The 13,876-nt window shown below is 44.0% G+C and overlaps 1 protein-coding gene across 1 annotated transcript in view; it reads left to right on the forward strand.

The window, feature by feature from the left end:
• Positions 1 to 269: 269 nt before the first annotated feature.
• trabd2a (TraB domain containing 2A) overlaps positions 270 to 13,876 on the forward strand; it is a gene marked incomplete at both ends in the record, with an annotated part of 50,455 nt that continues 36,848 nt past the window's right edge. The window contains 2 exons of the mRNA XM_084486364.1: positions 270 to 371; positions 1,852 to 2,412. Coding sequence (XP_084342490.1) covers positions 270 to 371; positions 1,852 to 2,412 — 663 coding nt within the window. The remainder of the gene's footprint in view (positions 372 to 1,851; positions 2,413 to 13,876) is intronic.

The raw sequence follows: 13,876 nt of genomic DNA on the forward strand, positions 1-13,876 counted from the left end.
CACCGGAGCGCAGCGCGCCAGAACACCTCGGAGTGCGGGGCAGCCACACCGGATGATGTCTTATCATCTTAAATGACTTTCCCCCCCCACACCCTTTACTCTTGCATTTAAAACAACTTTCATTGCGTATCCCATCGCTGATTCAAACATGACATGGTTCAGTTGGCCGGGTCGGGTATTGATTGACTTCTAGGGCTATTTGAGTGTGCGTGGACATGGAGCAGCCGCAACGTTCAGTGGTTTAAACAGCGCTCTCCCGGGGAGCTACGATGCGGGCTCTGGGCGCCTTCCTTCAGTCCTGCCTCGTCCTGCTGATCCGGGCCGATCACTGGAGGCTCAAGGACTCCGCCAACTGCGAGCTCAATAGGAAAGTGAGTAGACATGAGACATCCACACCTGGACTGGGTTGTCGTTTGTTATCACTGCGAATTGTTGGTTGTTTTTTGTTATTTGTATTAATAGGGTGAATATTTATGCGCATGGTTTTATAAACGAATGGTATCGGCAGGTATTTTGTGTATTTTTGTTGGTATAGGCCACACTTCATTTGTTTTTAACCATGTCTGACCACATCTTAACGTAGGCCTGCTGTCATCAAGTGTATGCCTACTATTGAATATGATTAGATGTTTTATAAGGGTCACGAAACAGTCTTTGAATATTTATATATCTTTAATTAAGTTTAAGTTTCATTATGGCGACAAAATCACGCATGAGACAAGTAATTGAAAATGCAACCCATAATCCTCTCTGAAGTTCAAACTTTTGGGTGGAATATGTGTTTGTATCTTTCCCTATAGACACTGGCATTATTGGCTGTATTGTTGTTGACACTTGTGTCCTAAGGGCCCTATTAATCAGTCATTACAAGTCAGTTAGCAGACTGACCAATAAACATCCATTTGAAAAATTGGCACAGTTTATTGGGTGCCAGACGGGTCTGTTGCAGCTTTGACGCTGTGAGTTAATTCCAACAGTGGGTATTACATAAGCCGACAAAACGTAAGATTTGTATGTCCCATGCCTGCCTTTAGATAAAAATATATATATATTTAGTTTATTTACCCAGGTCGATGAACCATTGAATTATTAACCTATTCTTGACAACCCCCTAGAAGTTAAAGGGACACGCCAAAAGGTCGGTAAATTGAGGTCGGTTAAATTCCGAATTCACCACGGTGCGTCCAGTTCGGTGGGGTTAGCATTTGCATTAGCCGCTTCCAGTGACTTGCAGGGTTACAGTAGCCTATGACCCATTCATGTGAGGGGAATTCACTTTTATTAACGTTCGAAAGATTTCCAATGTGTTCCGAATGTTGCAATCATATTATCATCCGCTGAGTCCAACATGAAGCCTGTTAGCACCTGTTAGCACCGCAACACAGGTAGCCTTATCATCACAGCGTCGAAATATAATGCGAATTATCTGCGATCATAACTGGCACTCGTTTTGAATACGTGACTATTCAGATCCTGAAATCTTATATAATTTAAAGTGTATTTCCCTTAAATGACAGGGAGCTAGGCTATGCACGTCACTGAAAGCGGCTACCGGAAAGCAAATGCAAACCCAGCAAACTTCTGGATGCTCAATGATGAATTAACTTAAACTTAAAAAACTTGTCTGATTCTGAGTTTGACAGGCAAACGCCAATTAACAAATGTATCTGTATTTCTTTAATGTCATTTAAATGATCACTTTTATTTTTTTTTATGATGATGATTTTCTTTTTATGATCAAATTTCATTCAACACAAATATTGTCTTCTGCTCGCCACCACACAGAATTCCTCCATCAACTCCTCCATGTCTCACGCCATGTTTCCCTAACATTCTCCTCTCTTTCCCCAGCAAACCGACCTCAACTCCTTCCTCTGGACCATCAAACGTGACCCCCCCTCCTACTTCTACGGCACCATCCACGTGCCCTACACCCGTGTGTGGGACTTCATCCCCGAGAACTCCAAGCAGGCCTTCCAGGAGAGCAACATTGTGTACTTTGAGCTGGACCTCACCGACCCCTACACCATCTCCGCTCTGACCAGCTGTCAGCTGCTGCCGCAGGGGGAGAACCTGCAGGACGTCCTGCCCCGGGACATCTACCGGCGTCTCAAGAGACACCTGGAGTACGTGAAGCTTATGATGCCGTCGTGGATGACGCCCGACCAGCGGGGAAAGGGCCTCTACGCGGACTACCTGTTCAACGCCATCGCGGGCAACTGGGAGCGCAAGCGGCCCGTGTGGGTGATGCTGATGGTGAACTCGCTGACGGAGGCCGACATCAAGACGCGGGGCGTGCCTGTGCTGGACCTCTACCTGGCCCAGGAGGCGGAACGGATGAGGAAGAAGACGGGAGCGGTGGAGAAGGTGGAGGAGCAGTGCCACCCGCTCAACGGACTCAATTTCTCCCAGGTGGGTGTTCGTTTATAAAAAAAAACAACTAAAAAAAGCTGCATAAAATGCCAGGCCAGGTGCTTACCAGACAGTAACCTGCTGTGAACCTGGATCTGTGTGTGCGTGTGTTGAGTTGTGTTGTTTTTTTGCTGGTTGATGTTGGTTTAGGTGCGTTTTCCAGGTCTTTCCCGTGACACTGGTGTCTTCTATGGTGCTCCAGCAACACTGGTTAAAAAATAAAAGAAAAATATATGTACCATATATGTGCCAGTTCAACCTCCCTCTCGTTCTCACCCTGAGGTTTTCAAGCCTCGGAGCGACCAGACCCAAAACAAACAGCAGGGCATTCCAGTCAAGTGGGTTTTGGAAAGATGTCATGAAACACAGTGTGTTTTTGAATAGAAATTCGTTCATGAAAATCTGTACTTTTTGGTGGGTCTGACAGCAGTTGGCCTAGGGTCTGATCCCTGCTTAGTGCTGTCCTAAATAAATAAAGGGTTTTGGCAAGTACCTTAGATGTAGTGCTGGCAGTGGCCTTTTTAAACATTTAAATGGGATTTGAACACGACCAAAGTGTAGTATTAACTGTTTTTACAGTGCAGGTGACATCCCATCATTTGCTTTAGAATTCAGATTACGTTGTTATGCCTTGCTTTCTAAATGAGAGGGATGATATACCTTTCTTCATACTGGCTATATCCCTTTTCACTGTTAACATACAGGCTAGCAAATTTGTGTTTAAGATTGAAAAAAAAAAAAAATCACATAGTAAAATCAGTGAAATGTGGAAAAAAAAATTCTTTCAAGAGACGGTGAGAATCTTTGATATCTTAGTCTGAGTAGCTTACAACTTTCAGCCGCCACTATTTGGCTATGTGGACGAATGAACTTGAGCCAAATATTTGGATTCGATTTATGTTTTGCACCTGGTTTAGTGTTATTGGACTTTCTCTTTCATCAACAGCCTGTTCTAAGACTTCATTCCCCATGCCAGGCAGGTACTCTCAAACAGACCCAATGCAGAATTTATCTAAAAAACAGGTCTGATTTTAAATAAAATCAGCGGTGATAGGTGGACTGATCAATACTTAACAGGCCCGCCTAGCACGCATTTCCCCCGCGAACAGAGGCCCATGGTTCTATTCTCCTTTCTGTTTCCCTCTGCTAGCTGATCCCTCCGCTGAGTGGAGCGAGAGAGAGGTGTGGTGGTGGAGTAATCAGCTGTACAAACACTCAGTCGTGCTTCTACGCTGTGAAGCTGCACAAACCCCCCCCCACCCCCCCAAAAATGGATCCTAATGACTCAAAAAAGAGAGAGGAACCTTGTTCCTCAGACTTTAAATCCCTGTATCGTCGGCCCGTGAGCCAGGCAGACCTTTTTCGCAAATTACCCCGGCGCTGGTTTCAAAGGCATGCTGCCGCTATGAAATCATGTCGTGTATTATTGTGGAATTACTGCTCCTGCTGGCCGGTAGCTGAAGAGGGGGGGGGGATTACACTTGACCATTTACGCTTACACCTCGAAGCTTTAAATTGTTGTTATTATAAAGCTCCTCCACCCATAACAGCACTCCGGTCTGGCTAGCTTGCAGCTTTTTCTCCTTATCCCACCCCCCCCTCCTCGTCCGATAGTAGAGGTGTTGTGGACCCCGTTGGCACAGGATATACAGTGTGTACACACAAATGTTGAAATAGTGTTGCCAATGGCTGCTGATTCAGACTTTGATTAGTGTGCATATTCTAGTATTTTTTGGAGGTAAATGCTGACAGAGATATTAAGGGGGCATACACGGTTAAAGAGAAGTCAAAGACCTACCTTCAAATTAACTATGTGCGAAAAAACCCACCACTTCAATGTGTTAAAGAACCTTTTCGTCAAAGCATCTTTGTTAAACCACAGCAAGCCACTGGAAACCAAGCCGACCTCCACTATATAACCTCTACTGTGATCGACTAAAGACCCAATGGAGCCGTTGAGTGCTTCTCGGACAGACACTAAGTACCGCCTCTGACATCTATCTAAAAAAAACGGGTGGAAGTGTCTATTGATGTGTCTAGACCGAACCACGGCGCTCAGTGCAGAGTCCCCCCTTCTTCTTTATAGGCTTGTTTAAAAGGTGGCATTCAAACCAGAGAACCTCTTTTTACTTGGGGGGGTCTCCATTGCCACGCCGGAAAGGCATGGCTGCACCTCATTCTAACCCCCTCCTCCCTTCCCCTTTCTCTCTTTGACAAGCCGGCTCAGCCTGCCCCATTACACTAAGTGAGCTGGGTTTGAAGACCACAATGGCTTCACGGAGGACTGCTTTTCTCTGTCTCTGGTTGTTTGAAAAAGGGGAGAAGAAAAAAAAAAGAGAAAAAACCCTACGATGAGTACATTCCACTCTTTAATGGAGCGGACTTGCTAATGACAGCGTTGTGTTGGTTTTTTTCTCTTTTTTTCCCTTCTTTCCTCCCATCATTGGGAGTAATGGTGCGTGGGGAGGTGATGAATGCTGGGTTTTCTGTGGAGCTTTGCGATGCGGGAAGAGGACGGAATGTTTGGATAGAGAGAGAGAGGGAGAGGGAGAGAGAGAGATGGGATGGAGAAGGTAGGGTTGAGATCGGTGAAGCTACTCATCCCCAGGATGGAAGGCGTGGCGGTGACACTGTTTTGTATTTAAAGGGTCATGAAGTCACTCTGTGTGTATGTGTTGGCTGGGGGTAGGGGGGGGTATTGTTAGGTTTCATGAACTTAGAAGCAGTGGGGCGATTTCTGTTCAATCATGGAAAGTTTACATTAAGTCTAAACTATTGGTCGTATGTTAAACAGAGAGTCATATGACGAACAAACAGGAGGTCTCATGTTAGAGGTATCGAATCGCAATTTCGAATTTCAAATTGTATGATTATTCTGTTTGTAGTGATACCACAGGACATTTCCAACTACTATTGTATGCTTGGCCAGTTGTACTGATCCAGCACTGGGAACCTGGCCAATGGCTTCATTCACTTTGTCGGCTGTTTCCTTTTACTTTTTTCTACCTCGTCACACATAAACCCAGGAGGACTCTCGGGGAACATATTGAACGTGACAGACCCTGTCAGAACGTGTGAGCATCTTTCTCCGCCGTTGCCATCACAGTAATGACCGCCGAATGTGTCGGTTACGTAAACTCTGCCAGAGTGGAAGTTTGAAAGTTGAAGGGAAAGTACGATGGCTGTCCTTAGTTTCCCCGGGCCGGGAATACAGCCAGCGTCCTGGGCCGATCTATAGGCACTGTTCTGGGCTTATAGACACTGTGCTGGGCCTATCTATAGGCACCGTCCTGAGCCTATCTATAGGCACCGTCCTGGGCCTATAGCCAGCATCCTGGGCCGATCTATAGGCACTGTTCTGGGCTTATAGACACTGTGCTGGGCCTATCTATAGGCACCGTCCTGAGCCTATCTATAGGCACCGTCCTGGGCCTATAGCCACCGTCTTGGCCTATCTATAGGCACTGTTCTGGGCTTACGCACTAAACTGGGCCAAGAGGAACTGTTCTGGGCCTATAATTGTAATGTCATCACAAAGGCATTAATTCAATTAAATCCAATTTTACCCATTGGAAAAGGTTAGATGTTTATTGAGTACGTTTTTCCAGGCCACAGACTTGGCCGCTGCTGAGAGCATGCTGAACACAGCGGTGGAGAATGGGAGTCTGTAAAGACTCAATGTGGTTACAAATGAGAGCAGGTGCTGATATGTGTATTTTTACTGCATCGTTCTATCAAAAGGAATTTTTGTTAACTTAATATTTGTCCTTGATTTAAATGTCACTTGTTGAAGTGCCTTCTTTTTATACACCGCTCTTGACATGCGTTTACATTATTGCCGGTTAAAAAGGGCCTTGGAGCTAGAACCGATATCATTTCATAAATACTTTGAGTAAAATCAATCATTTAGTTGAATGTAAGCCCTGGTATAATGGGACTGTGAGTGATGATTGTTGGCGTAAAGTAAGACTCTCTCATACAATGTTAGTATGACCGTTTCAGTATGCCTATTCCCCGGAAAATATGATTTGTCTGGTTCCAGACCGCTCCATTTGTATCCGCTATTCGTTATGGATTGATTAGAAGGTCCGGGAATAAAGGAAAGTTTGCTTTTCATTAGAAAGAAAGTCGGATGGGTTGAGTTTTATTCTTCCCTATAATGCAGTTTGTGTGCATGAGCCACTGAGTTAAAGTCAATCCAAGATAATGTGGAGTATAATACAGTAATACATTGTAAAGCCATTGAGCCAAAAGCTATTATTTGCTAAAAAGTTAAATATGTAGTAGTCTCATTAATGCTTCTTCACTATGTTAACCTGTGTGTGTGTGTGTGTGTGTGTCAGCATCTCTAACATTGTCTTTCATCGCATCGCATGCACCTTTCCATCCCTTATGGCTGCAGGACACGTTTAAACTGTTAGCCCTCCCACATGGCCACTGATGTTGATTTAATGGTGTTGCACTGGGATGTCTCCAGGGGCAGAACTATAGGTTTGTTCTTCTCCACATTCAGGACCTAGTAGGGACTCTGGTACCAGTGCCTGGTTTCCATCTCTCTGTTGACCAAACAGACCCAGCCGCCCATATTAAATGTCGGGCATTCCCCCAGGCACTTCCTGTGCATCCGACCAGATAGGTGCTAGTCTAGGATCTAATGCTCCCACCCACCCACCCATGCACTTAAAATACAATTCAACGGTTTGGTATTTTCAGGGAGGCAGATAGTTGGCAAGTTGATAACCTTAGAATGGTTGGGATTACTTTGCGTACTGAATATCTTGCAATTTTGTTGACCATGGAACACTTTTGTTCCGTTGCACCACCACTACTGTGTGTTAATGTGCCGGCTACATATTTCAGGTCTCCATCAATGAGCGGTGGTTTTTCCATTCATCTTAACGGCCCTGTACTTTATTTGACAGTGAGCTTGACTGGGCAGGAAATACCACAATAACCATAAAAAAAAGACTCTTCAAACACTTTCCATTCATACATGCTCAATAAATGTGATTGTTAAAAAGGAAGTTGTCAAAAAAGAATACTTTATGAAAGGTTTCCACGTTAAGGTTAAATGTTTAATACTTAAAGGGCCGGATGTACAACTGTAATCAGGTTGGCTAAATGAATTGAACAAATAATGTAAAAAGCATAAAGAACTACAAAATAACTACAAAAATGGATGACCGAGAGTCATTAGAACACAACTCCACCAGAGATCTAACTGTGTGTGTGTGTGTGTGTGTGTGTGTGTGTGTGTGGAATAGAGAATGTGGCTACCCTGCAGTCATTAGATACTAATATTATTATTTTCACATCACGTCAGTGTGTCAGTCATCATGTCAGTGTCTATTTTAAAGTTGACCTGGTGTTTGCAGTGACAAAACTCTCCCAGACTGCCACTACTGCCACTTTCAGTGACTCAAAGCCTTGCGCCACTCTATTTCTCCAGCCCCTTCAAAAGGGTATTACAGCACCTGGCCTGAAAACGGAGCATCCTGCTGCCGTTGGTTTCTTCACAGTACAGTAGAGAACAAAGAGTTGTCTGGACACATACAGTATATAGACCGTGACATAGGCCTGGGCAATAAAACAATAAATTATCGTACCGTGATAGACTTTTGATCAATATCAATATAAATCATGTTCAATATTTATCGAAAAGAGACTGGACCACCGAATCTAGCAGCTGGGTTTGTTACACAAACAAGATTTCATACTTACGCTATTTGAGTGTTTTTCATTGTTGTATCGACATTGGAGTATTTATCCATGAAGAACAGTGGAAGGTCATATTAAGTGTTAAACAGAAGTGTTTAAATCCAGCATGGTAATTCCTAGTATTTTTAGGTCATTAAAATTACGATCCGGCTTTGAATTGAATTGAAGAGAATTTTGAGCAATGAGAGGAGAGGATGGAAGGTTATAGTATTGAGAAGGAGTCTTGGATTTGAGTTGTGAGAACTCGGATCGTTTCATTGTTTAACGCAACATTCGCACCACGTTCCTTAGCCTCACCATACTAACACAGAATAAAGTTATTTAGTTAGTTGGTGAGTGCTGCAGTCTTCTTAATTTACAGTCAAAATGCAAAGCAAACAAGAACAGCCGACATTGTCCATTGACATTGTTGGGATATTAAGCAGAAGCACATTTTCCGATTTGAATCAAAGATTGAGCCTTTTCCGATGAGTAATAAACCCCCTATGTGGCCCTTAACTCTCAGGACGGACGTATGGCATTTGGGGATAAAGCCCCTGGCTCCCTCGCCAGTCACATGCTAATCGGCCCCTGATTGGCCGTAGCTTAGTAACGACCCCCCCTCCCGCCCCCCGCCATGCACGACAAAACCCGGCACATGATGGGCAGCTAACACATTGTAATGAGAATCGTAATGACTATTAATGAGCATACATTAGCTTTAAGGAGGCACAACAGTGACACCACAGTGTGGGTTTGGCCATACACTGCTGTGTTATGGGATTGATGCTAACTGGAAAGATGACTCAAAGCTACATCTCTCAGCTCCGTGCACGTACCGCCAAGCTAACAATCAGTTAGGCTGTTGGAGTCGTGTGTGGAAAACAGCTTGCTCAAGTGAATGAGGCAGTTGGAAAGCAACAGTGCCGAATATCTCAAATGTAATCTTTATGCGTATTTACAGAGCAATCTTTTTCGCTCAAATGATGATGTGATATAAACGTTATTGTTAATGATAGATAAAGAAAATGACTGGTATTTAGTTGTCATTAGTTTGACGCCAGTGCTAAATTTAAGTTTAATTCGGTGTGCTTTAGGATGCATTTCAGTCTCTTTCAAGATCCAATTTTTTTGTTTTGTTACACAAGCTCTGTTCAAGTATTTTGGTTGGTTCTTTTTTTGACTTTAAAGTCCATTCTTTTTCAAAGCATGTACGCTTTCACCACCGTTTATACGTAACATTGTTCTCGACATGGACACTGGTATCATTTCAAACATTGCATGGGGCTTGTCATCAACGTGGCGTTACAATTACTGAGTATATTTCAATAGACAAGAACGTGAGACAAACACATTTTCCAAGAACACAAACCCACAGAAACGCAGGGTCCTGCTAGCCTCGTCAAAGTGAGTGAAAGAGATGCAATGTTTTTGAGCCTTTCTGGGCGATTGTTCCGGAATCTCACATGTGCTTACCACATACGTCTGTTGGCGGTTTTCCCGTGATATGTTGACACGAAACAGAGATTTGTGAGCGCTATCTTCACAGTTGCTGGGATGACAAACATAAATGTTTCCTGAAACATGGACCGACATTTCTTCCGCTCAGGAGATGAGTTTCAAATTAACATGCCACGTTTTTAGTTTTTTCCCTACTCGGCTGTAAGAAGCCCCCCTGAAAGCTAGCTCCAACTGCAGTACGACACAGTACCCTGCATTTATGCCTTTAAATGTACCCAGCCTGTGTCCATGTCCGTCCTGTACACTTGTTCTCTTTTTTGTCCCAGTCTGAGTGTACTATGTCCATATTGCCAGTGTTTTTTGATCATGTGTGTGACTGCTATATGTACTTTTTTTTTGTATATGCACTGTATTTGTACAGTGTCCCTGGGTACCTTGAAAGGCGCTTCTAAAATAAAATGTATTATTATTATTATTATTACTCACTGTGCAGTACAGTACACTGCATCGAACAGTGCACAGTAGACATGTACACCTATTGTTGCAGTTTTTAATGCTGCTACTCATCAGTTGGGAACTTAAAGTCGTCTTCATGTTGCGTTTGCACTAAGAAAAGTTCTACACAAGGGCTTCCACTGTATTCCTCCAATACTAAATTAAGTACTATGTAGGTATTGACAGATTGGCAATCTTTTCTGACCGCTGGCTATGTTTTCAGTAATGGGGCCAGCAAATCCCGTCCAGAAACTATTTTCTGCTAGCACATCTAATTCTTCGTGACACATGTTTTTGACACAATAGATACCCCCATAGCCAAGTGGAGTTACGTTTATTTATGTAGATCTCAAAGTCAGTTACATTTCTGACCTTCGTTGGCCCTGGGTTTAGCATCGGAAAGTGAGCCGACGCTAGTACGATGGCGGGCACCATGAGTTCAAAAACTTATTTTACAGAGGGAATGTAATCCGTATACATTGGCAACATATGTTTCTACCGTATATTTTAAAATGAGCATGTCATCCGGGATAATCTGTGACGACTACACGGTAGGTCTAAATTATTATTATTTTTTTTACAAATGCTACCAAAACTGTCTTAGGTCTGGCATTAATCATGCTAGCTAAGTGAACTAGTTAAGTTATGAGCGTGTGATCTGGTGGCCTGTGGTGATCGCTCTTGAGATAAGATCGCATGGTATGGGACTTGGTGGTGATTAATAGTGGGCGGGTCTTGGATGAGTGACAGATCTTGATCCGGACACCACTGGGAATGTGATGGTCGGATGCTCTGACTTGTTTTTTGCATCCGTAGAAGACAAAAGAGAGAGAGAGAAAGATGCCAGAGTCTGTGAGAGCTATACTTCATAGTCATACTAATAGCATACACACTAGTGAACGTGTGTGCTTACTTTTAATGCATGCAAAGATTAGCCTATAATGACAACAAATGATTGCCTTTTATAATCTTTTCGTCATCATCCTCGTCCTTTATAAATTCACTATTAACGACTACTTAATTAATGCTTAAAGTTGCAGTTATTCCAAGGGCTAACAGCCATTGTAATGTGATGTTTGTTTGTTTTTTAAACGTACCGTCTGCAGATGCCAGTAAACACACTTGCGTTTTGTGTACCCATCTATAAACATCTTGTTTGTGTATGTGGTCAGGGATCTTTTTCTCTCTTTTCCTCTCTCCTTCCCCTCTCCTCCCGTCTCCTCCATTGCCATGAGTATCTATCTCTGTCCCCTTGTCTGCGTGTCCTCTTTCTGCTGTCTAAATATATATATTTTTCCTGTATCTGGTTGAGTATTGCTTATTTCGGTCCTAAACGCAGCGTGTACATATCGCAGGGCTTAAGAGTTTACAGTAAATGCTAAACGTAATAACACCAGGACTGCACAGTCATTGAAAAATAAGAAAAATAAAATGTTTAAATACACTCAAAACTGTATTTTGTGACATTCAGTTTGTCCTTTTTTTCTTGAAAATGACTAAAACTGAATTTTTTATTAAGTAGAAAAATATAATTTTAAAAGACACATTTTCACTTCATTATCCTCCCATCTAAATACATAAGGGGTGATAAAGGAGTGCTTTTTAAATTTTCTTATGGCTCAACTTTCCTGGTGGTGTTCCACTTGTCCGGTGGGGCAGCAGCGGCCCCCTGGGTGGAGCGGGGGCCTATACTGATGCCAGTGTTAGGGAGATTGTTATTTACAAGACCTGTAATGGATCTGTCCACATAGGAAGTCCATTAGCGACCTTTAGAAGCCTGGGAAGATGGAAAAGTCGACCTCTGTGGTCTTTAACGTCTGTGTGTGTTCGAGGCGGGTGTGTGCGTGTGTGAGTAGAAGTGTGTGGGTGTGTGTGTGTGTGTGTGTGTGTGTGTGTGTGTGTGTGTGTGAATGTGTGTCTGCCTACGCGTCTCTATATGCGCACACTTGTCTCTGTTTGAGTGTGTGTTGGTCTGTCTGGGTGTCTGTGTGTGTGTGTTTCAGTTTGTTTGTGTGTCTGTGTGTGAGTGTGAGTGTCTGTGTGTGAGTGTCTGTGTGTGAGTGTCTGTGTGTGCGTCTGTGTGTGTGTGCTCTGCAGTGCATTGAAATTTGAGGCTTTCCATGGAGGGCAGAGGTCAAGTCTCAGCTCTGCTTTATGTCCTGAGGTGGACAGTCAAGCAGGGACTAGTGTAAACATTTCATGGCATACCTGTGTGTGTGTGTGTGTGTGTGTGTGTGTGTGTGTGTGTGTGTGTGTGTGTGTGTGTGTGTGTGTGTGTGTGTGTGTGTGTGTGTGTGTGTATTTGTGTGTTTGTGTGCATGTGTGTGTGTATAACACGGGCCTAAGGAAATCTGAAAAAACTAAAGGGAAATGCTGATTCAATTTCTTATATGGCGTATTGCTTTAATCTCAGTTTTCTTATTTTATTTAAATGTATCCCATCAAAAACAAACAGATACATCTTGTCAAATTCCTTCTAGAGGAAACACTCACTGTAACAAGTTACAAGTTACTTTCTCTTAAAAGAAAACTTCCAACAAAACCTCAATATAACCCAACACTGTTCAACACTGAAGTCTACACTTCCGTTTTCTCTCTCTTACCAACCAACACTGAGCCCCTAGCACCGCGAGCAGCAGCTAGGTGAAGCAGCTCTGCACCTCTACTGTGTTCCCTCACAAGGCAGCGCTAGGTTCGAGTCCTCTCCTGACCCGGGTTCACCACCGTGTCCAGAGCATTAACACGCCGTTTCTATGGCGACGGACAGCAATGGAGATGGATTGGTGTTTTTCCTGGTGGCTCCCTCACTCGTGTTTTCCACTGCCCCCCCCCCCCACACCCCTCCAGACTACCCCCCACTGAGATTGATGGACGCAGAGTGACTGGATGGAAGCTGTTTTTGGGGGGTTCCCAGTGTGTTTCGTGTGTTCCTGTTCCTATGTGTGTGTGTGTGTGATATTTCTCTGCACACTGCCTGAGTAAATATGAATGTATATGTCTGTTTGTTTTATAATTCCCCTTAGTGTAGGTGGGTTTCAAACACAGCATTTGTAGTGAGAGTGAGAGAGCTGAAAGGGTCGGAAGCTAAGTGCGTGTGTGTGCAGTACACTTCTGTGGTCACTGCCACTAAAAACACCCGTTTGCATCACAGGACCAAACAACACGCTTTCTTCCTGACAATACGTGACTCACAAACGACTCACGCATCGATAAGTCCTACACCACTTGGGCATTGATTGTACCGTAACGAGACAGACCATATAAGGTAAGCACTGCTTTTGAGTAAAGAGTACGGTAAAGGTTAAAAACATTAATAAACGGAGAGCCAGTCAGACGGAGCAGTCTTGAGATGGCCTCATCAGAAGTGTTTTTAGTGCGGTACGGCTATGCTGACCTCTGTGTATAATGGGGAGTTGTGTTGGCGCGTGTGTATCTGATGGGAGAAGGGGCAGCGGTGATGGTGGCTGTGGGCGGGGAGGTTTTGATGGTGTTTGGGTTGGTGGTGATGGAGGGGGGTGGGGGTTGTGGGGGAGGAGTGGGTGGGGAGAGGGAGGGTTTTTTGGGAGCCAGGACAGAGTGGGGTTTTTGAGAAGTTGACGTTTCAATCACCGCAACCCCCCCCCCCCCCCACCCCCACCCCCCCTCTCTCCCTAACACACACCGATTTTCACACACACACACACACACACACACACACACACACACACACACACACACACACACACACACACACATCCAAATACACACACACACACACACACACACACACACCTCCAGCCATTCGGTTTGAGGCTGATTCCCAGTGACAGCC

Source organism: Micromesistius poutassou (assembly GCF_964030765.1).
Source record: "Micromesistius poutassou genome assembly, chromosome: 22".
Taxonomy (NCBI): Eukaryota; Metazoa; Chordata; class Actinopteri; order Gadiformes; family Gadidae; genus Micromesistius; species Micromesistius poutassou.